This window comes from Equus caballus, chromosome 18 (genome assembly GCF_041296265.1).
Source record: "Equus caballus isolate H_3958 breed thoroughbred chromosome 18, TB-T2T, whole genome shotgun sequence".
Taxonomy (NCBI): Eukaryota; Metazoa; Chordata; class Mammalia; order Perissodactyla; family Equidae; genus Equus; species Equus caballus.
Window position 1 is genome coordinate 46,675,286 of NC_091701.1, and position 24,248 is coordinate 46,699,533.

Sequence of the window (24,248 nt, forward strand, 5' to 3'; positions counted from 1 at the left end):
ACTACTACACTACCCTGCTCCTAAGACTTCTCTTTGACAGTTCCTACATTTGCAAGACTGTTCATTCCACTCAGTTCATCTTATTCCTTATTACTTAGCTATCTCTGTGAGAGAACACTTAGTTTCATTGGCTAGCCAGATGGAGACAAGAGAATTTCTTCTCATAGACAGACACAGTCTTGCTTAGTTGCGGAAGGTATCTTATATAAGAAATAGGGCATGAGCTTTGAAGTTGTCTGGGCCAGTAAGGAATCTAGATTCTGAGACTTTTTCTGTGACCTTGAGCAAATCATTTAGTTTGAGTCTTATCTTCCTCATCCGAAAAATAAGAGTATTATTTCTCTGGAGAGTTAAGTGAGAATTAAAAGATATAATGTAAGGAAAGTTCCGAGAATAGAATCTAACAAATAGCAGGTGTAAAATAAGTGGTTGCTTTAGAAACAAAAACAACCTCCTCATTTTACAGATATGATGTCCCTAACAATGTCCATTTAGGCCGATATTTTTTTCCCTGAATTGCAGAGAAAGAAATAATCTGTCACAGTTTCAGAACTGTAAAACAGGGATAATAATATTTGTATTATAGAGTTGTGAGAATCAAATGTAACACAACATGTGAAAGTGTTTTAATAGACATGAAATGCTTCATAAATGCTGTTATTATTAAACACTTTCAAAAATGCCATCAATAAAAGCTAGGTGAAAGAGTAGAAGGATCAGAATTTTTATAACATATAATTGGAACTAAAAGGACTTTGGAAAATTGGAGAAATGGTCAGAAACAAAAGAACATAGCTCAAAAGAAATAAACATAGGACACAAAAGCAGCAAATGACTTTTAAAAATACTCTGTGTTTATTGAAAATGCAAATGAAATCAAAGATTGTGTTCACTGTATTTTTAAAGACAACAGAAAAAGATGTAGACAACAAATTGAAAATGAAACTAAGAACTGAGTTTATTAAGATGAGGTTAAATTGAGTGTAAAAGAGTGAGAACGGCTCCGCCAGGGTGGCGGTAGGCATGGTAGGGCAAGCAGTTGCTGTCACATGGTGTGCTTTCTGAGTCCTTGTGGACCAAAAGTATCACGTCACTCTTCTCCACCACAGCTTACAGTATCTGAAGTTACACCACAAGACCTAGTCTTTGAGCTAAGGTTAAATATTGCTATAAGGGTTTACCTATTTAAACTGATTTCAGGTACTAATTATTTCTCAAGATCACACAGGCATTGAGAGCAGGAAGAATGAGCTCAACGAAGGGAAGGGAAACACACTCTTTACACTTTTCGAAAAAGATTTTTCTGGGAAAGTCACATTTTCTGCACTACTACTCATTAACATTGCAGACTGCATGGGGAGCTTACCCTGATTTTGCAAAACCTACCATGTCTTTTGAGTTCCAAGAGGAATACAAACCATAAATTTACAAAATCTTTATTAAAAAATATATTTTCGTTTTCATAAATTATTTACAAGGAATTTACTCAAACTTTTGAAGTAACAGAGAACATTACAAAAAATTTTAACAGAGAACAATAGCATTTTAAATACATTTCCTGAAATAAACAGCTAATACTCCTTAGAAAAGATATAAGATACTTAATTACCTAGATTTGAACAAAATATTCTTTATAAAAAGGGGTTGGTTATCATCTTGACCACAGAGACACCAAATCTGCAGCTAATCAAGAGAGTCCATCAAATAAATCAGCTCTCATTCACATTCTCCATGAGAAATCATCCATTTGACACAGCGTTTCTCTTTATATACAACAGCAGCCTCTGCTGGAGAAAAAGCATTAGCTCAAACCTATGTGGAACTGGAAAAACTCAGATTCCTTTCATTTCCCACTTAACCAACAAACTAAATTAAAATAATTTTCAAGGTCTTAAAGATGTACGGGCCTTATCAAGTATATCCTTTCTGATTTTTGGATAAGTTGGATGTGCTTCAAGAACCTGCAAAAAAAACAAAACACACACACACACAAAACAAAAACGAAACAAAAGCACAAGAACTTGTAATTAATTATTGAGAACGGGAGCTACAAAACTTACTAGAAATGAGCATTACAGTTGAGATTTCATTGAATTAATACTACAAATACAAGAATACTTTTTAAAGGTGACACAGAGGTGACATGATGACTCATTTATATTAATAGTAATTAGATGAAAACAGTAGAATATGAATACTACATGTGGGAAATACAACAAATATAATTACTTCCTTAACAGATCAGTTACAGAAAACAATTACGGATCAATGACTTAAAATATTTTTTTAATTTAGGTACTTATGCATGATATTTAATAAACCCTTACAGACTTATTTTTAACCAAGAACACACATCAGATTTACCTGGAGAGATTTGGAAACATACAAATTTCCAGGCCTACTGACTCTAAGACTAGGCTATTCATTAAAAAAAAAAAAACTCCACAAATGATTCCAACGTATAACCTTACATTAACGTACAACCTTAACTTTAATGTGAAATACCTGCTTCCAGAGAGACTCAGTAATCAACAGCAATCACTGAGGCCGAGTGTTTACTGGGATGATGCTGACACAGCTATCTGGGAGAAGGAACATTCCATAATTCTTTTCTAAGGAGCTTTTCTTGGAGCTCCTAACAACGTTTAATATAATGCCTTACGTGGCATATCAATGGGACAATGTAAAGAAACTGCAAATTCTAAAACTGCAACTTAAATATTTGTCATTTTATTAAGGGATCATTTAGTAGGGGTTCAATTACAGAAATGCAACTGAATGACTTCCAAATTACAGAAATGCCTTTCATCTCCAATTTATAAATCTGAATTCTCTAGTAACCAGACTCAGACACAGGCACAAGAACTTCTATTCAGAACAATGACTTGAAAAAGCCATAATAATCTTCAAATATCTTCTGACTTAAAGATTGTTTTATTTAACATGCTTCTCCTCTAGCCTCTGTCTTTAAATTGACATAAACATTTTATTATTTGAGCCCTAATTAATAACATATGTTTAATTAAACAGTATTATTTTCTAAACCTTGAAAACTGATAATCGCTCCTGGATATAGTTGATAAGTCATTTAACCAAAACACCACATCCTCTACCTCTATTCATGTACATCTTGAGATGAACCAAAAGTAGGAAACTGCACATCTGAGAAATTTTAAGGAATCTAAATTTAAGTGTTACCTGGTGACATACATCAATTGCATCCACATATCTTTTCGCTTTTAAGTAATTAAATGCCAGTTTGTATCCTGTTAAGACAAAAAAACCATAATGATACAGAACTATTGATGGAGCAAACTGCCAGTATGACCTCTTTTTGCCTCCTCCTGTGTTTGCTAACTTATCGGATCTTAATGGAGGCTGGCGACTGTACTAGGATAGTGGGAAGGGACGAGATAGCAGAAGGGGTGACAGGAAAGGAGAACAGGTAGGAATGAAGATGGAGTTGGACAAAAGGACCACAGTGAAGGTACTGTTGGGTCAGAAGACTGCATCTCATAAATGTGGCTTTGTAACTTACTAGAAAAGTCTCATTTATTTCAGATTATAGTAAAAACTCATCATAGGGCAGTAAATGATAACACAGTGATTCATTTATATAGTATAGATTTATTTAGCTCTTAACACGTCAGGCAAACTGGTTCCTGAAGTCACGGTCACGAGGTTTACATTCTATTAGGAAAGAAAGTACATTATTTAAGTAATTATGTAAGTAAATGAATAATTTCAAAACTGAGATAAATGCTATGAAATAAAGGCCAAGAGAGCCAGAGAAGAAACCTGGTTGGGGAAGGGGTGGGTGTCAGGCAATGTCTGAAATCTGAAGAATGAGGCACAAACTATGCCAAGGGAGGGGGAAGCAAGAATACATCTAGGCAGAGGGAACTGTACGTGCAAAGGCCGGGGGTAGAAGGATATGACATGTAGGATCCAAACGGACCTAGAGAACCTAGATGTGAGAGGGTGGAGCAGGTAGGAGAGAGGCCCAGAAGAGAGTGGATTAGTCACCAGACGTTCCACATCAATGATGAGTAACAATTATCACAATTAGTGCTACTGAAATGCAACATTTCGAATAGTGACAATTTAGAAGAAAGTTTTAAGACATTCTTAAATGACTTGTTCTCCTGTTAAGAATGCTGTAAGAGTAAGAAAACTAAGGAGAAGACAGAAAAAGTAACAGTGGCAGTGTACTCAATAAATGATATACGGTGTAAAATGATATGTAATTAATAAATTAAATATTTCACTTTACCACTTAGAAATATGAAAAAAGGAAATTTGAATGCTGCTCTTGGGCTCTAATCAAAATATCAAAACTTATTTTTAGAATTTCAAACAAGAGTTTTGAAAAGAATTACTGGCTAATATAATCATATGGTAGTAAAAAGTAGGAAATGGCAATTACCTAAAATTTATAGTATTTGATACACACATACGCATAGAGAACTGCCCAAGATGAAAAATAAGTTTCAGAGAGGTCAACTAGATATCATAACAAAGGAGTGTCAAAATGGACTAATAAATAAAATTTGTGACATTAAAAAAGGAAAACAATTTAAGATGTCATGCCAAACATAATTTACACAGAAACTAGAGCCAAAACTCTGAATTTCAGCTTTGGTTTCTGGCTTTCTGACTAGCTTTGAGACCTTAGGCAAGTTACTTGAGTTGTCAATTTCAAGTTTCCTTATCTAAAAAATGGGCATAATACCTCTTTTCTCTCTTAGCGTAACTTTAAAGATCAAATGAAATACTTGAGAAATGCTTTTAAAAATTTTAAAGTACCACACAAATATTAGCAATTTTTTTTCTGTGTAAACAGTAAAATAAGAAACACAAAGTTTTAACGTTGGAAGAAACTTGACTGATTATCTCATTCAAAAAATTTTAGAAAATAAACGGCTAGAAAGGGCAAAGAACACGTGCACCGCAGCTGCATTATACCTGACAAGCTTCTAAGATTCAATTCTGTGTAAACAAGGAAAAAAATGGAAGAGAGAGGGGGAAAGGGAACACAAACAGAACAATGTAAATAGTCTAGTGACTGTCATGCAACCTGAGAATGGGTGTGAAGGGGGAAACATGAATGTGCTCTTCTCTCACTGCATCTCACTTCTTGGTGCCTTCCACAAGGACAATACTCAAGACTGAATCCCATGGAAAGAACATGACCATGATTTTAAGGATTTCCTGACAAGTGAAAAGGTGAAATGCATTACAGTCATGCACTGCTTAGCGACAGGGATATGTTCTGAGAAATGTGTCGTTAGGCGATTTCTTCATTCTGTGAACATCATACCATGTACTTCCACAAACCTAGACGGTATAGCCTACTACACACCTAGGCTATAGGGAACTACTCTAATGGGACCACTGTCGTATCTGCAGTCCATTGTTGACTGGAATGTTGTTATGCGGTGCATGACTGTCTTAACTTGGCCAGATAGAGTGGGGGTGCTGGATGCAATGATAATCTTAAGGAAGAAACTAAAGAACTGAGAGCCTCAGAGAAATGCTTCCTAAGGAGAAGTCAGAGGAACTGACAAAATCATCCAAAAAACACAAAGATGACATAATGAAAGAACTAGTGAGTTGAAATCTCCGTATTTGTTGAAGTCTTCCAAGGAACAGAATATTTAAATAATTTAGCTTCTAAATGCATTCCTTCTGTGGAATAAAGCATCGAAATTACATATGTTTTAAGGATTTTAAGGAATTTTCATTTTACAAGCTGACTTTATTCTGTAAGATGTACAATGCTTGTGAAGGACAAATACTATCAACAAACGTTAGTTCCTGTGCTCTATACAAATCTAGTAAAATAACAGATCCCAGAAACACAAGGTAGGGGATGTCCTGAACTGATGGCAGTTAGTGTAAAGGTGACCTATCTGACTGCAAATAAATTTGAGTCCATACCATGACACGGCTGCCAAAAAGATGGATGCCATCTTAGCGTGAATTAACAATTACTGTATGCCTAATAAAAAAAAAATAGCTTCATTATACATACCATCAGTTCTTAAATCATACTTAAGAACTTGTTCATTTCTGTCTGGTACAATAGGCCAAGAGAGACAATGAACAAATAAAATAGCCCTTCTCAAACTTATTTGGCCAAGGAATCTAATCTCCTCACACTCAACTCTCTCTCTCTCTTCTTTAATAGAATAACTAGTAATATCTTACCAAGTATTCCAAAGCACAGTTTAGAAAGCACTATTCTAGAGTTTCCAAGAGACAGCAACAAGGAGGGTGAAAGACTTGGAAGCAAGTCTCAGGAAGAAGGGACAAATAATTGAGGGTGGCTTGAAGAGAAACCTTAGGAGAGACATGACAGAAGTTTGCAACCGGAGGGCCATTATGTCCAAGAGAGAAAGGACTCTGTAGGTGGCTCCAGAGAACAGAACAGGACAGTTTCAATGAAGCACATTTCAGCTCAATATAAAGAAAGAGAAGCATGGGGATGAGCTCCCTCACAATGTGGAGAAATGGCAGTCACTAAGAATATTCTGGATGCTTCCCATCTGTTAGGGACAGTGGAGACCAGCATTCCTCAAACTAATAGTCCACCACTGGAATAAGATGATATTTCTAGATGCTCAGGAGAAAAAAAAATGTTCCATAGTCAAATTATTGTGGGACACATATCCCTTCTGTGATATCCATCACAATATACATTAGGGTTTAGAGGCTTTGAGAAGTTCTGCAGTAAAGAAACCCATAGAACTCGACTTAATGTAATATTTTTCTAAGTTACTTGACGATGGAACACCTTTCCCAACAGCATTACCATTCTGAAAATAGCAGAGGGTGAAGGAAGAGAAAGGAGCACTGTTAGATTAGATGTCCTCTAGGGTGACAGAGGACAAGTGTGAATCTCAGGAAATTATACTTAATAACTATTACTAGCTAATAATCTATTATGAATATAAAATTTATTTTTCAGAAGGATTGACAAAGGAAGTTGGCTCAATGTATATTTTGTTCTTAAAAAAATCAAATGCATTTAAATGAAGATTTACAAATAAAACCTAAGTTTTGGGTGAAAACCTAGTGTCTAATTTGTTAAACTCACCTACTGCTGGATTTGTCTGATTGCCATGTTTCCATGCCATCTCATAGTTGAAGGCAGCATCTGTATATGCTTGCTCTTTCTCCATAATGTATCCCATATATTCATAAGCTTTGCAACAAGACTGAAGAAAAATGGAAGATGAATCAACAGATTAAGCTCGATACCACTAAGGTTTTATGGGGTGCTTATGATTATAGAGGTCAACCATATTAACTCATTTAAATGGCAGATAAAACAACGGTTTTCACTCTTGCTATGCAATCAAATCATCTATGGGACTAAGAAAATATTCTGATGCCAAGCCCCCACCCCAAACCTACAGAATCAGGATTTTTGGGTGAGAGGCAAGGGTATGTGTATTTTACACAGATACATGTACACTTTTTATTACAAAAAAGTTTTATTATTAACTTTAACACACACAAATATAAAAATAACAGTATAATGAACCCATATCCTCAACAATTAACTCATAACTAATACTGTTGCAACTTTACCCCAAACATTTGTCCTTCTGTATCACCAGATTAAAAAATCTTCAGATATTGTATCATTTCATTCATAAGTATTTTAGTATGCCTGTTTAAAAATAAGAACTTTCTTTAAACATAACCACAATTTATCATACCTAAAATGTAACAACTCGTTGACATCACCAAATATCCAGCCACTATTCAAATTTCAAACGGTCTCAATATAATTTTTTCTTTTTACTTTGTTAGGATGAGGATCCAAACAAGGCCTGACTGGTTGAAATGTCTCTCAACTTTCTCTTAATCTAGAGGTTTCTCCTCCTTATCTCTTTTCTTGCAATTAAAATGTAGCAGAAACGAGAAAGTTTGTCCTCCAGTTTCTTACAGTCTAGATTTAGTTGAGTGCATCCTTGTGCTTATGTAATATATTCCTACGTCCTTGATATTTCCCAGAAATTGTAATTAAATCCAGAGGTTTGGATTTGATTTTGATTTTGGGGGAAAGAGGCTGAAACGACTTCATAGACCAGTGCCCTGCTGAGCCACTTTGGAGTCTGAGGCAAAAGGAAAAATACACAATCCTGCATACAAATTTTTAGGTATTTTTTAATTGCTAACTTTTTCCAGAATGTTATATTAATTTTAAAAATTTACTAAATTGAAAAGCAGGTATATTAAAATACATTAAGTCTGAATATTTTATTTATCTCCAAACAAAACTTACTATAATTTTACTTTCCTGACTTTAATGCAAGAAAATACATCAATAATATTTTCAATAAAACCATTACTCATTAAAAAATACATACAAACATGGATATCAGGGCACACATTTCCCCTTTTGCTTCAGGCTTCAATACAGCTCAGTACAGCACTGTCAGACTCTTATCTATTTAACATTCTGATATTTTGCTCTTTTAAAAAATATTGCATTAAATTATTATTTATCTTGATTACTACAATGGACTGAATGTTTGTATCCCCCTAAGATTCATATGTTGAAATCCTAACCTTCAATATGATGGTATTAGGCGGCGGGGTCTTTGGGAGATAATTAGGTCATAAAGGTGTAGCCCTCATAAATGGGATTAATGCCCTTATGAAAGGGACGCCAAAGAGTTCTCTTGCCCCTTCTTTCCACCCTGTGAGGATACAAGGAGAAGCTAGAAGCCTGAAACCCAGAAGAGGGCCCTCACCAGAGCTCAACCATGCTGGCACCTTGATCTTAGACTTCCAGCCTCCAGAACTGTGAGAAATAAATTTCTGTTGCTTATTAGCCCCCCTGGCTATGGTATTTTGCTATGGCAGCACCAATTGACTGAGATAACTACTGAGATTTTAAGTGCCCCTTTACATTTTGGAGCTGAAGTGAGTGTTTCACTTGCCTCAACCCAGTCCTGATGGTGAATTCTTTCATCAGGAGGCACATAATGTCTGATTCTCTTTTTGTGATGTTATGCTCATTCATTAATTTACCATGGTTGGAAATGGTGATATTCTATCATTCTTTCTTTATTCATCAGCTGGAAAACATCTATACTAAGAAAATCGCCTTTTCTACTATTTCATTACCTAGTAGCATGGGGTATACAGAAAAGGTGGAATAAACACTTAATTCTTTTATTTGCTAGCTTTAGAAATAATAGTTTATTAGCAAATTTCAGTGATCAATCAGGGTTTTTTTTTCTTTTTTGGATCTTTGTAAACTCATGGATTTAAACATATTTGGTGTGTTTCAATTCATTGCAGTTATTATTCTTATTGATACTTAAAGAGTTCCAACTTTGGGCAGTGGGAGTGTCTTCAAGTTGGCTCCTGAGTCCTTGACATGACTCTAATGATCTTTGATGGCTTCTGTGCCATCTGGTATGACAAGATGACAAGATGGTCTAGTGTCATCTTGTATATTTCCTGCCCCACACCTGGATGTTCTATGCTTTTTAATTAACAATTCAAGCTTTCTAAGCTCTAGTTCCTAAATCTCATGCTTCCAATATTGACATACCTAATCAGCAGGGCTGATGCCTCTAAAGTTGCCATCATGTTCAACCATGCAGCGTAGTGCTGTTGGTGTTCTGGCAAAGTGAAATTCTGTCTGATCAAAACCTTAATTCCCATGCAGTCTTGCTTAATCCTAGACTAGGCATATAAGGGTCAGCTATTTGGCAGTTTAGATTTTTCAAAGCCTATTTATGAATATTCTCTGTTTTTCAAGGCCAACTTAAAATTAGATGTATAAACTATAAGTTGATAAATGGCTTGATGTTTTAGGCTTTTAAAGTTCCAGAGAAAGTAACTTATTAGTATTAGATGATTATTCTTCTTTAAAACACAAATGATCCATTCTGTAATCTAATTTTCTCAAAGAGAATAAAACATAAATTTACTGTGATAAAGATTTTGAAGTAACTGATATGAATCTTTAAAGATAAATATACTCAAGTTTCTAAGTTGGGTACAATTATTTTTTCAACAAATAGTAAAAAATTCTTAACTTAAAAAGATGTTACAGGGACCGGCCTGGTGGCACAGTGGTTAAGTTCACACACCCTGCTTCAGCGGCCTGGGGTTCACAGGTTGGGATCTTGGGTCCAGACCTAGCACTGCTCTTCAAGCCACGCTGTGACAGCATCCCACATAAAATAGAGGATGATTGGCAACAGATGTTAGCTCAGGGCCAATCTTCCTCACCAAAAAAAATCGACATTATAAGAAAACTTCCCCTTTTTTGTGATTAAACAACAAAATGCACTGTTAGCAAAGAGCCTTAAATTCCAGGGACTTTAAGATTTTCAATTTTATACCTAAAGACAAGGACTTTTTTATTAAACAAATCAAATTAAATGCTCGTAAGACATTTCCCCACAAAATATATTATGCATAGTGGATTCTAATAATGTGGAAATGACATGCAGCTGCAGTAAATTCATCAAGAGTATTTCTTAATAGGAGGGACAGACGCCTGCAATTAATGTTCTTCTGTAATTTTCATTAACTCTGGGATGAGATGGATAATCACAGGCAAATGCTTGACATTCCAAAACACTTTCTGTAAGTAGGGCATACCACAGCTGAAACTTGAAACTGCATAAATCTCTAACTTTTTATTTTCAAGGGCAAACGACTTCTTTCTCATTATTAATGTTTATTTCCTGATTGTGGTAAGAATAAACATTTAATTTTCAAAAAACACACAAGAATCCTTAGAAAGGGACCAACACTCCATAATAACCTACTATAGAAAGCTTATACAACAGAGGTTAACAATTATTTGTTACTTTTTAATCACCTACCCTATTATGACGCAGACACCGTTTTAACAGTTCTTCTGCCATATCGTATTTTGCGGATTGAATATAAATATCAGCAAGTAGCAGCCAACTCTTCTCAAAGTCCTCAGCATCAACAGCATTCCAGTTCATTTTTGCAATCCGCTTCAGCTGGTTTCTGGCTCTTGGCGTCTGTTTCAAGATCATATAAGCTGTTGCCATTCCCAAAAGTGCTGGTATATGATCCTTCTGTAAGAAAACAAATCTTTAGACCCCTAGATACACAAACATAAATAACTGTCCTATGCTTAGAAGGAAAACACATGGACAGTAGCAAGTGCTACATAGCATAAGATCTGGCCTGCACATTCTATTTCTGGCTCCAAGCAGATAACTGTGATATGGTCATTATTTAACACATCAAGTAACCTCAGGCTATCATGAAGAAACTTGGTGATGCACGGTGTGGTCAAGGTAATTCAATAAGCATGCAGATGTCATAACCACACAACTCCAGACAATTAGGGTGACTTGCTCTTTATTGGGACTGACTGGCTGTTTTGGTTTTGTATAGAAACATAAAAAATAAACAAACTTCTATTTCAGTGTAATCCTAATTGAGCATTTATGTTTCAGACTTCACATTTGGCTCCTTAGTTCTTTCACCTGTAAAACAGGAATAACACGATGATTTACCTGCAAATGATATTCCCACCTCTCCTGACTTCTACTGCTCTTTTACCCTCCCTTCTCATTTTACTCAAAAGCCTCTTCTCTCAATGAACTTTGACCAGTGAAATGTTATAAATAGGGCATGCAATTAACTAATCATTTGGAAATTATATGAGATAAACTCATGCCTTAAAATATGCTTGTAGATTTGGAGTCTGCAGCTTCTTGACAGTGTCTGTAAAACACAATGTTCTTTTGTACAGAGTTCAAAGTCAGAAAATGTCACTCTGTGAAACCATCAACCTAATAAGACTTGGTGTAAAATGGAGGCCATTAGCGATCTATCCAGAAAACCAACTTACTTGGACAATAATGTGTATGTCCCTGATAAAACTAGGGTGCTTCTTAAATTTCAGCAGAGGGATTGTGATGCTTTTACAAAGAGGAAGCCTTCGGTTTAATATACTAATAAAAGATGAGAAACTGTGATTTAGAAATGATTAACATCATGACTATAATAAAGGTGCACTGTGAGATAGCAAGTTTGGGTAACTGATAAGGAAAAAAAGGACAGCAGAGTGAGAAATGTTCAATGTCCAACACTGATCATGGTTGGAAGTCAGAAATAACCCTGGAATGGAGAAGGGCAATTCATTAGTGCTTGATGAAAACAGCTTTCAGGAACATAAAACTTCCCTGGCTCTAATTTTATGCCTATCAATAAACTTCCAATATATAATGTGTTCTCCTAATTCAGGAATGGCAAAAAGGTTTTGAGTGCCAAATCCAACCAACTCTTAGTAAATTGTGAAGACACGTGTGGGACATTATCAATTATTTAGCTCCACCTCGACCCCAGGTGGGCTGGCAAGGAGAGAAACTAGAGGCTGGCTATGTATTCATCAGTCAGGCCCTAGGACAGCTTGAGGAGAGAAGGGTCCTGTAAAAACATCCAGACACACTGACAATATCCACACTACACGTTTAAAAAGAAGCTCTCGGATTTTACAATTGCACATCTTGTGTATGATTAGAATGAATCAACTCCTCACCACTTGATCACTCCTGACTGAACTGAAGAATGGTTTCTAAAAGTGCAAACCTGCGTTCTAAGGGATGCGTCAGACCCATGAGGTCTCTTCCGGTGCACACATCCTGCAGCGTTCGGCCAGCTTCTCTCACTCTCGGTCACTCTAAACTGCAACCACTTTAGATCACAAAGGACAACACTGCTCTATTATAAACAACACACTTTCATGGTTCAAGGTGATGGGATGAAAGCAAATGGAAACACTTTGCTAGGGTTTAATGTATCTTCCACTGTTTCCTCCCAGGACTTCCTGTCACATCTCTTCGCTCTCAATCAATCTGGATGCTGCAGAGCGCTGTGAACATACCCTGTGCTTCCCTGCCTGCTTGCCTTTATTCATGTTTTGCTCCTCACCTAGAATGCACTTTCTCCATCTCTCCCTGTGAAAATGCAGTTGATTTGGGTTCTTCTTAAATCATACATTTTCCACAGAAGGGTCTCCCACCTCTCCTTATCCTGTCTCCTACAGCACTTTCATTTGCAACTCTAGGACAGAAGGTAATAGATTTGCTTTGTACACAGTCAGCATGCTTGTCTCGTCTTCCCTAGACAATGAGAAACTTGAAGAAAGGGACTATACGTGGTTTATCTTTGTGACTCCCACTGTGCTTAGCACCCACTGGCTGCTTAATGAATATTCATTATATTTAATATATGCAGCCTATGAGTTAAAAAAAATGAAAGATAAAATTCGTTGTTTATGAAACTTCAGTTCATACACTAGTCTTTCGATAGTATGGTTGGTAAACAGATTTGAAGATAGTATTTTACTAACCATGTGTGTAAGAATGACAAAAAAATACTGTGGTTTCACAAAACACAAGAAACTGGCACAGTCTTTCTAGGAAACAGCTGTGATGTCACTCGCTGCTTTTGGTGCTCTCTCAAACCTCACAGTTCAAATTCTCTCCTGTTACATGATAGAACGCTGCTTCACAACGTTCAGCAGCTACGACAACTCACTTGAAATGGTGCTTCATGTTCTTACAGGTTTTCTTAGACTTATGTGATAGTCCTACTTCTGGTCTCTGTTCAGTCAGCTGCTGTCATCCACCTGCTGCCACACAGCCAATTCAACTGAGCACAAGCCCTGAGAACATTACTTCAATGTCAGCAAGGGCTCTGCTCTAGGATGTTACTGCTGCTGATGCTACCTTGCTGTTTTGTTCCAAGGGTGGCTTACAGTGGTAATAAAGTGCCATCTAGGATACTTGTACCCAAATGGCAACAGGAGTTGTAGGTTCCCCAAAGCCCTGGACATCTGAATCTCCTCCAGGTTCCTAGGAAGCAGGGCAAAGCGGTCACTGTAGGGGGTTTTTGGTAGATTATCGCTACCACTGTGATCTCTGAATAGCAAGAAAACACAGCAAAATTCTGTATATCCTGGGAGACACACAAAGTTATAAGTTTTTGGTGGCCTACAACAGTGGTGAGTAGAAGAACATGAAATCCAATTAAGTATGTTGCAAACTAGTTATTACCGACTGCTGGTGGGGTGGGTACCTAGAATTCCTTCCTTAATATCAAGTAATTGAAGAAATACAGACTTGTGTGAAGGAAGGAAAAACAGAACACCCAGAGAGTGAGAAGGGAGGGGATCTGATTGGGGTGAAATGAGGAGGGAACCTTTGAACTAATAACAATAAAAATGATAATAAAATTGCAGGAGGTTATTTCAGTGTTGCAAAAGAACAACATTATTTGCACAACTGAATTATAAGTTGTGAGTATTGATCTCACTTAGCCCCAGAGTTGGAAAAATTTCAAGTTCACGTAAGCGAAAAGGTGAGCTATCAAGGCAGCCAGGTGTTTATTTTCATTTAATACATTAACTTAGACTACATCTACAACACAGAATATCTCCAGAGAATAAATAAACTTTTCCTTGAGAATTAATTTATGCCCTTTTGAGGAATTTCCCTTTTCTAGAATTCACCATTCTAATAGTGATAAATATATCAACAACACATCAAAATAGTAACTTGAACACTTTTCTGGAAGCAAAGGTACACTGTGTAAAATTACGCCAAACTATATATCTAATTTTTAATAACAATAAGTAATTAAGTCAATATTCAGAAAATAAACTAATCAAAATAAACAAATTTCTATACTACCAAGGAAAGATAACGTATGAAGCTGAAAAAGAAAATCCACTAACCTCAGACGTTGCTACTTCGGTGAAGGTATTCAACGCTTGCTCAACATTCGATTTCTGTTTGGTGGCCATCAGGCAATAGTTTTCCATTATGCGAAGTTGTACGTGACCCTCAACAGTCTGAGGTTTTAGTTCTTTAAGGAGTTTTTCTGCTGTTCTCACTGCTAATTGCACAGACTCTTGCTTCTCAGTTGAATTGCTGCATATAATTAAAAATAAATCTCTTATGTCTATTACTCATGAAATAAAATTCAATGAGATCAGAATGAGCTTGTTGGTACACTGGTTTCTTTTTTGTCACCAATTTAAAATTTAAAATTCCTTTTGAAGAATGGTCATTCCTTCTCTTCTAATACAATGTAAAGCAAAGTTATAATGCATTTTTTAAAACAAAATTAATCATAGCTTAATTAATTAATTAATTAATCAAACCCCATTAATCATCTATTCATTTTGGACTGAAGACAAAATTTGGACAATATCTATGTGTGGTGTGTTCATTTCAGCTAATATAAAACTAGAATTCAGGATAAATACAATCATACAATTATCAAGTGGTGTATCTATTCAGAAAATAAAAGGAAAGGAGGAAGGAGTGAGAAGTAACTAACCTTGCTGAAGTACCTACTATGTGCCAAGCACTGTATTATTTCATTCAATCTACACTGAATCCATCTTATATATGAAAAAACTGAGGCTCAAACAGGTGAAGTAATTTGCCAAAAGTCACACAGCTAATAAATGGTAAACCTAGGAGCTGAATCTAAGTTTGTCAGACATATAAAGTCTATTTTCCTCACCCAGTTGCCCATCAGACTCTCAGAAATTAGGTATCTGTCGAAAGGTTGTAAATTTCAAGTGCAGGCACAATTTGAATATATAATAGCAATTTACTTATTTTGTATACACACCTATATATGTATGAATGTATATCAATTAATAAAAGGAAATTAAATTCTCAAAGCCCAATCACTAAAGCCACTGGTCTTTTTTTCAGGCCTTAAGACTTTTACCTTCCCTAAACATTTCATACTCTTGGCTGCCTTCTTCAAAGTTCCCTTCCTTTGGCTTTGGTGACATTATACAGTTTTGGTTTTCTTTCCACCACACTGACTGCCCTTTTCTGACCTCCCGTCCTTCTCCAGTCCCCTTAAATAGGAGTGTGCCCAAAATTTAGTTCTCAGACTTCTGTTACCACATTTTACTTGCAAAGAGGCCATTCATGTTCCAACTATTCACTCTGTACACGTCTCCCAAATCTGTATCTCCAGCTGTGACCTCCCTTCTGAGTTCTAGTTTTGTATTTTCAACTACTTGCTGAAGATTTCCACAGGAACAGCCTGTATTTGCATAATAGTATGTTACCTTAGCTTTTCTAAAACAAACATACAATAAATATGTCTCTCCCCTGCTCTAAAACTTTCCATGGTCTCTATAATCCAAATCTTCAAATCTGTCATTGAAACCTTTCAGCAATCTGGTTCTAATTTTCTCCCACTCGTCTATGCATCTTCCCCTGACTGCTTTGCATTACTATTTCCATGAATTCCTGCAACACTTAAAATCCATTGAACCCATTTCTGTTTTGCTGGAGACTGAATGGTTTTAGATCCTACTGTCTTGCCTCCTAGGTAAATTACATGTTCCGGAAGGCAGGAACTACCTCTTATATTCCCTTTATATCCTTACACATCTCCCACCAGGACTTGTTCAAACCTAAGAAGAGGACAAGCAACAAACACAGGTTGACAGAAATATAACCATTTACCATCAGTGCACCACAGTGGCTAACAGCAGGAGCTTTGAGCAAGCCAGGTAGAACTCAATTCAAATCCTGCCCCCACCATTTACTATCACATCAGACAAGTTAAGTCTGAGCTTATTTCACAATACTGTTGTAGGTAATAAAGAAGATAATGCATAAAAAGTGTATGGCACAGGGTTTGGCATAAAACTACCATGTGTTAAGGAGTTATTATTATTACATAGACAATTCTTGCCAAAATAATAGAATTCTACAATTTATCCTATTTTCTACAGAGTAATTATGGGAGTATCTTCACAACATATCTATTCTGATTTAGGAAACCTTCTGAAAGCATTTCATGCTTGTTTCAGAGAACAGTTATTCTAGCTATGGTTTCTTCATCTGACCTTTCATTAGTGCTATCCTAGAACTTAGTTCTCTTTTATAAGGTATCCCTGCTTATTATTCTCAATAAGTGTTTCCAAAAAAAGGATAATTTGTCAAACACTACTCACCCCAAGTCTCCATCCAGATTTTCAAATACTTCACCTCCAATCGTTTCATTATCTGGATTCAAACAGATTTCTATCATATTATAAAGGGCATTTTGGCCCCAGTCACTATCTTTCCGAGCTTTATTAAAATGTCGAAGAGCATCATTTGGTTCTCCAGTGTACCTTGTTAGATGTTTAAAAAAAAAATCATTTACTTCAATCACTGACTACAAAGTTCAAGCAGTTTATAATCTGTTTGGTAAATAAAACTATTAGCATATGTAGATATTTTTTAATACAAAGAAAAGCTTTTCTACTTTACCCACAATGAGAAAAATAAAACTATTATGTAAGATTTATTTGCCAATAGCTTTACCAAAGATATAGTCCTTTACAGTACTGAAATCCTGGCTCCAATTTTGCTCTGGAGTTTCGTTTCTCAGCCATTAGGAAAAATCTTGGAACATCCTCAAGTTTGCCACATCGTCTTAGGAGATCAATTAAACGAGATAATGTCATATAATTATCTAGAAACAAACAATATTTAGATATGAACATTTTGTATCTTTTGCTCTCATAGTTATAATCCTACTTCATTAAAGTATAGTTTACTTCAAATTTAAATATAAGCAAAGGAATGCCTTAGGATTTACAGGTCCCCAAAGAGACTGTATGGACAATTGGGTGATCTAACAAATGATAAAGGCTGGGTTGGTCTGGTCACAGTGGCAAATCTATACACGTGTACATTTGTTGTAACTGTAAGTTTCAACTGTTCCTGGGACCAAAACCTTCCAGTAACAGTCTGCATTGACAATGTAAACTCTAGGAGGATCAACTGATTTGATTGCACATGGCAAGTCTATCTCTGAGCTCTCCTTTCCCACTTGCTGCAGCTTGGAAGGGGGTGAGAAAAGTACATTCTGATGATAATGTTTGGGATGTGCAATTTAAAATTTTACTCCAGACTTTCCTTAATATGCATATGTACCTAATGGACTAGATACTAGCTTACCGTATTATACCCCTAACATATTAGTCCCAGTATTTTAATCCTATTTTACTTTCTTCTAAGGAAGAAGAATTAATTTAGTTCTTTGATCTCACGTATAATTTCCTGGCAGTTTCCTAGAAAGCCTTATTCTTCCAATTCTATCCAGTTCTTTCTCATCACTAAAATACTAAGTTTTGAGAATAATTTAATAACTATTTTTTAAGACTGTAAAATAATCATTCACAAAAAGTAAAAGAAGGGAAAAAAATCACTCATATTCCCACTAGCTAGAGCTTACTACATTTTGCTAAATATTTAAATGTACACAAATAAATATGTTTCTTTGTTTACATATATACAAAACTGAAGTCACACTGGGGGTTTTGGTTTTGATTCAACATTATACAGTAAACATTTCCCAACTGTCATTAAATGGTCTTCAAAACATGATTTTAATGGTTGTCTAAGAGTCCATTAAATTGATGGCTAACATTTTATTTCTCTACATTTGTGTTTTTTAGGTGTTTAGGCTCTCAAGTTTTAGTTAGCACAGGACTCATGGCAGGGGATTTGTAAAAATCCTTATTATATAAATGATTCTGATCACTTTTGTAGGGTAAGTTGGAATTAAAACACAAACAAAAACTTTTTAAAGCAATTTATCCTGATCCTACATTCCAAGGAAAGAGAAGATACCATCCGATCCAGCAATTCTATTTGTGGGTATATCCTCAAAAGAACTAAAAGCAGGGAGGCAAACAAATATTTATACACTAGTGGTCACAGCAGCATTATTCACAACAGCCACAAGTGGAAACAACCCAAATGTCCATCAACAGATGAATGGATAAATAAAGTGTCATATATCTATACAGTAGAATATTATTTGGTCTTAAAAAGGAAGGAAATTCTGACACATGCTACAACATGAATGAACTCTGAAGACATTATACTAAGTGAAATAAAGCAGACACAAAAGAACGTATATTATATGATTCCACTTAAATGAGGTACCTAGAATAGTCAAATTCATGGATAGAAAGTAGAATGGCAGTTGTCATGAAATGGGGGGAGGAGAAAATGGGGAGTTAGTGTTTAATGGGAACAGAATTTCAGTTTGAAAGGATGAAGATGTTCTGGAGATGGATAATAGTGATGGTCACACAACAATGTGAATGTACCTAATGCCAATGAACTGTATACTTAAAAATGGCTAAAATGGTAAATTTTATGTTACGTATGTTTTACCACAATAAAAAATATTATTAGGTAACAGAATCTCCAGGGGCCAGCCCAGTGGCATGGTGGTTAAGTTCATGCAAACACTTCGGTGCCTAGCGGTTTGTGGGTTCAGATCCCAAGCATGGACCTACACACTGCTTATCAAGTGATGTTGTGGAGGAGTCCCACACACAAAATAAAGGAAGACTAGCACTGATATTAGCTCAGTAACAATCTTCCTCAAGCAGAAGGAGAAGACCGGCAACAGATGTTAGCTCAGGGCCAATCTTCCTCACCAAAACAAAAAGAAAGAAAGAAAGAAAGAAAAGAAAAGAAAAAAAAAAGAACCTCTGTAGGCGTTGCCTCTACTCTATTACATGATGTCAAAATGACCCAGGTTAACAATATCATCATTTGCCTTCCTTGACCCATAATGCTGGGTCTCAAGATTTTGTTCTTCTGCCTTTTGGCATCACTGAATAGCAGAGCATGATAAGAATATGGTTTCAGAAAAAGGGGATTTGAATATTGGTCTTGTCCTTTAGCTATGTCAATTCAAACAAATTATTCAAATTCTCTGAGTCTATGACTACCTATATTCTTAAAATAGGATTACAATATTGACCATCAGTGTCATGGAAACCAAATAAAATAAAGGCATGAAAGAGCTTTAAAACTAAAAATGTCAGCAGTAATAATGACAACTCCAAAAGTTTTGATAAGAACTAGGATGACTACCATATAACAAAATCACAGAATCTAGAATCTGCATTGGATTAGGCAGGAAGTAAAAGTTAGAATTTCTGGCTAAAATTTTTTGTATGATATTTCTAGTATGTGTGATGTATGATATTACTATCTAAAGTCAACCTTGGGAGGCCAGTTTCTTGAATAATTATCACCTTGCAATATTAATGAAATGCATTCCTTATTAGGTCAAATTACAATTACCACTGATAGATTAAATTACATTAACTTATCTTTTGGTTAACTATGAAATTTGACAGCAGGCAAATTTCTGCACTTAAGGAATCCAATGAAAACTGAAATGTATTACATTTTTGAGAAACTCAGTCCATGTTTATTGATGGAGAGTGAGAAGATAAAGTAATTACAGTGTGATGTGATGAGGCAAATGATGTCTATGGAATTACAATGCACAGAATTCCTAACTTTGCCTGGGGGAGGCAGGAGAGGTCGGAGCAGCCTGAAGGATAGGAGGAGGACCTTGCTAGACAAGGGAAGACATTCCAGGAGGCAGACGCAGAGCATGGGGAGGGCAGGTAGGGTGGTGTTACTAGAAATTAAAGTGGAGGAAGAGGGAGGAGAAAGACGAAAGGAGGGATAATCTGGGGCCATATTATTATCAAAATAATGCTATGATTTTAAACTTTACCCTGGAGAGCCATCCTAAATTTTAAGCAAAGGGATAGCTTTTGATTTTTAGAAGTAATCTGCTAGTCCCATGACTGCATGGTGCAGCAAGAGCCTAGGGGCTGGAAGAGTAGTTAGGAAACTGTGCACTAGTCCAGGAGAGAGGAGATAAAGGCCTTAATTAGAGCAGGAGGCTGGGAGAAGACAGGCTGGCTGTGAGAGCTAGCTAGTAAGCAGACACAACTGATGGGACTTGTTAACCAAATCAGTGTGAGGGAAGGGGAGAACTCAGGATGATCTGGAGATTTGGAGAGAGAAAAGGTGTAATCTACAAGAGCAGTAATTAGATCTATAAGAAGAATTTTCTAGTAGCTAGGTTAAGTCAATTTAGATAGTGCATTTATGAAGTAAGCTGAAAGACAGCCTTAATTTAAAGTATAAGTGTGCTACTCAGGATGACCTGTAATGCCTGCATAAAATAAATGGTAGATGCATAGGTTTTAGAATAATTCTGACAAAATTAATCTGTGGATAAGTTTGGAAAGTCCTAATAGGAATAAAGCACAGAAAGCAAGATTAAAAACATAAAATATCAATATCATATAGACAATAAAATTTACTTAAAATTTTGTATTTTTAAGTGACTTGATATTTCACAGTCATTCACTGATCCATTCAAGCAATACACATTTACTTTGCACCATCTATGTGCCCGGCAAAGTGTCTGGTGCTGGGGTATAAGATGAATGTGATGTGATTCCTGCAAACTTGAGGAGTCTAACAGAGAAGACAAATACACGTATAAATATTTTCAGTAAAATACTTAGTGATAAAGAGGAATGGGTGAAGGGACCCTTGATTAGGGTGACCAACTCATCCCAGTTTGCTGAGACTTTCTTGCATTCAGCGTTGAAAGTTCTGCATGCCAGGAGATCCTTTGGTCTCAGGCAAATCAAGGCAGACGGTCACCCTGCTCAGCATCATGTCAGGCATCTTATGATGCAGCTGGTAGCAGTGGGGGCAGGTTTTCGTTTTTGGTGGAGGGGAGTATATTTTGGATTACATGTTGGGAAAGACAGAGAGGCAGGATAAGGAAGGCAAAGCACATTATAGGCAAAAAGAAAAAAACCCAAAGGCTTGGAGGTGTGGTTCTATGCCATCTGGTATTTCTGGAGTATAAGGTCCGTATACTGAATTTATAAATTATTAATTTTATATTTGTTTATAAAAAGACAGCCCAAAGTAGCCAGTCTACTAAGCCAATTTTATTATTATCTATTTGGGAAAAATGCTGGTGCCAAGTAACCTGGGTGAGACAAAATTCACGTGATAGATGACAGCTTCTTTGAATTTTATGTGAGAGGGCAATACTACCATCAATAGCTTAAAATTATTCACCAGGGAAGAGTTTTTTGGTGTTTTTTTTAAAGGAAATCAGGTTGGATCATTCACTCAGAGAGAAATGCTACAACATGGGAACAGCTTGAGATAGACAGGATGAAAACATTACGTGTATCACCTTAAACGGTAGTTCAGAGGAGAAAGGGACAAAACAGAGTCTAGAACCTAAGGCAGAAATGGCAGGAAAAAAACGACTGAGGCCTGAAGAAAGTAAGAATAAGGTTCGAGCCACTGAGGTCAGGGATGGGCCTGTCTTTTGGACTCAGAGTGAGTAGAGGAGGTAAAATGTTAAAATATTAATAGCACTCTTTTAAATAACATCTGAGTATAAGCTGGAACTGACAGGGTACAGAACCAACAACATGGTTTGAGGTAGTCCAAAGGTGGGAGAAAATTTAAAAAGAGAATAAAAATAAAAAGAAATTAAAATGTTGATATTATCAAAAAAACAGGATTTTTTCCTTTCAATCTTTGCGGTAATTAGGGATACTTTATTTCTACATAGAAAGTGTTGTCCTCTAAATTCAAGCTTTTTTTAAATTAAAAGCATTAGTAAATACAACATGTAGAGTATGGCTGCTACTTGGAGTTGCCCTACTTGAAGTACAGCCATCTGTGTCCACGCTGCCCTAACCAGGCAGCCTGACTGCCAGTGGCACCATCCTAAGAGGAAGGCATTAGGGTTCAGAGGCATTGAATGACAGCTCTAGGACTTCCTCTGAGATTTCAAACTCTTTTTAGTGACACATATTAGTAACACACGTTAGTGTTTCCACATTCCCTTCTTCTTTTCTCTTTCCCTCACCACCTTCCCTCTCTACCTCCCTTTCTTCCTTTTCTCTTCCCACTCTTCTTTCCATCCAATATTTATGGAGCATCAACTCAGCCAGATACTATTCTAAATCCTGGAAACAAAGCAATGGAGACAGAGGTCTTAGCCACTTGATGCTTACGTTCTATTATTTATGATTTTTCTTTTGTTTTGTTTTAGAAGGACAATAAAAAAAAATGTAAAAGCATGGAGAGCAATAACAGGTGCTATTTATATAGGATGGCTGGGGAAGGGCACCTCCAGGAAGAGGCAACACTGGAGCAAAGTCCTGAATGGGATGAAGTAGCTGCCACATGAATGTTTTCGAGGACTATATTCCAGAAGAGGAAACAGCACTTTAAAAGCCACAAGGCACTAACGTGCTTGAGCTATTGTGTATCTAATATCTACTATCGTTTTCTTCTGCACTATCAGAATTCTTACTTTATTCTAAGCGGCACTGTACAGGTTCAGCTAAAAGATGACACTTCCCACCCTCTTTTGCAGCCATGGAAGTGCTTCTAGAAAGGGTTTTTTTAAAGAAAGAAAAGATGATTTGCTGGGGAGCTATACCCTTTAGCCCACCTCCACCCCGATCTTCCCCATTGAGGCCCTGGAACATCAGTGCCTAGGGCTGCAGTGTCATCTGGACCCTGAGGTGATACTGAGGATGGCAGTTAGGCTAATGATGATAGAAGAAGAAGACAGATGGACTCAGGTTTCCTGATGATACTGTGGAACCTCTCTGTCACTTCCCGCATAATCTACTTTTAAATTTCTTTTATGTAGGAGAAAAACAAAAGGCATATTTAGGCCACTAGAATTTCGGAGGGGTCTCTGCTACTTTCAGCTGAAAACATTTCTAAACCACTTGGAGGCAAGGAATAGAAACAGGGAGAAGTTAAGAGAATGCTGCAATAATCTATGTGAGAGATGATGCTGGCTGAGACCAGAGCAGTAGCAGGAGAGGTGGTAAAAAGTGACGGGATTCCAGATATGTTTTGAAGGTAAAACAGAGATTTCCTGATAGACTGGATACGTTGTAATGACAAAAAGATGAAATACGGGCAACTGTAAGGTTTGGGGCCTGAGTAAATGGGTAAATGGTGATGCCATTTACTGAGATGAGAAACAGAGAAGTAGCATATTTGGAGCAAAGATCAAGTGTTCTATTTTGGACACACGAAGCTGGAGATCCTCCTAGACAGTTGAGTGGGAATGCAAACAGGCAGTGGTGTATAGGAGTCAAGACTGGAGACATACATTTGGGAAATATAACGTTTGGGAGACATCAGCATATACATGTGATATAAAGCCATGGGCACGGATGAAGTCACCTGGGGGGGTGAACGTATAAAAAGAGAAAAGATTAAAAAACTGAGATCTAGAACATTCTGATATTTAAAGGTCATAAAGAGAAGAGAGCTCTAACAAAGTACAGTGAA

At 36.5% G+C, this 24,248-nt stretch overlaps 1 protein-coding gene across 2 annotated transcripts in view; it reads right to left on the bottom strand.

Annotated features, from left to right (window-relative positions):
• Positions 1–832: 832 nt before the first annotated feature.
• TTC21B (tetratricopeptide repeat domain 21B) overlaps positions 833–24,248 on the bottom strand; it is an 80,620-nt gene continuing 57,204 nt past the window's right edge. Inside the window, exons 23-29 of one of the 2 annotated variants that reach the window (XM_023623067.2) lie at positions 17,379–17,529; positions 17,024–17,185; positions 14,765–14,960; positions 10,866–11,090; positions 7,100–7,220; positions 3,199–3,266; positions 833–1,961 (exon numbers count right to left, since the gene is read on the bottom strand). In XM_023623067.2, coding sequence (XP_023478835.1) covers positions 1,884–1,961; positions 3,199–3,266; positions 7,100–7,220; positions 10,866–11,090; positions 14,765–14,960; positions 17,024–17,185; positions 17,379–17,529 — 1,001 coding nt within the window. In that variant the 3' untranslated portion in view covers positions 833–1,883. Of the gene's footprint in view, positions 1,962–3,198; positions 3,691–7,099; positions 7,221–10,865; positions 11,091–14,764; positions 14,961–17,023; positions 17,186–17,378; positions 17,530–24,248 lie in introns of those variants that run through there. The other variant, XM_023623068.2, reaches the window with a different exon arrangement.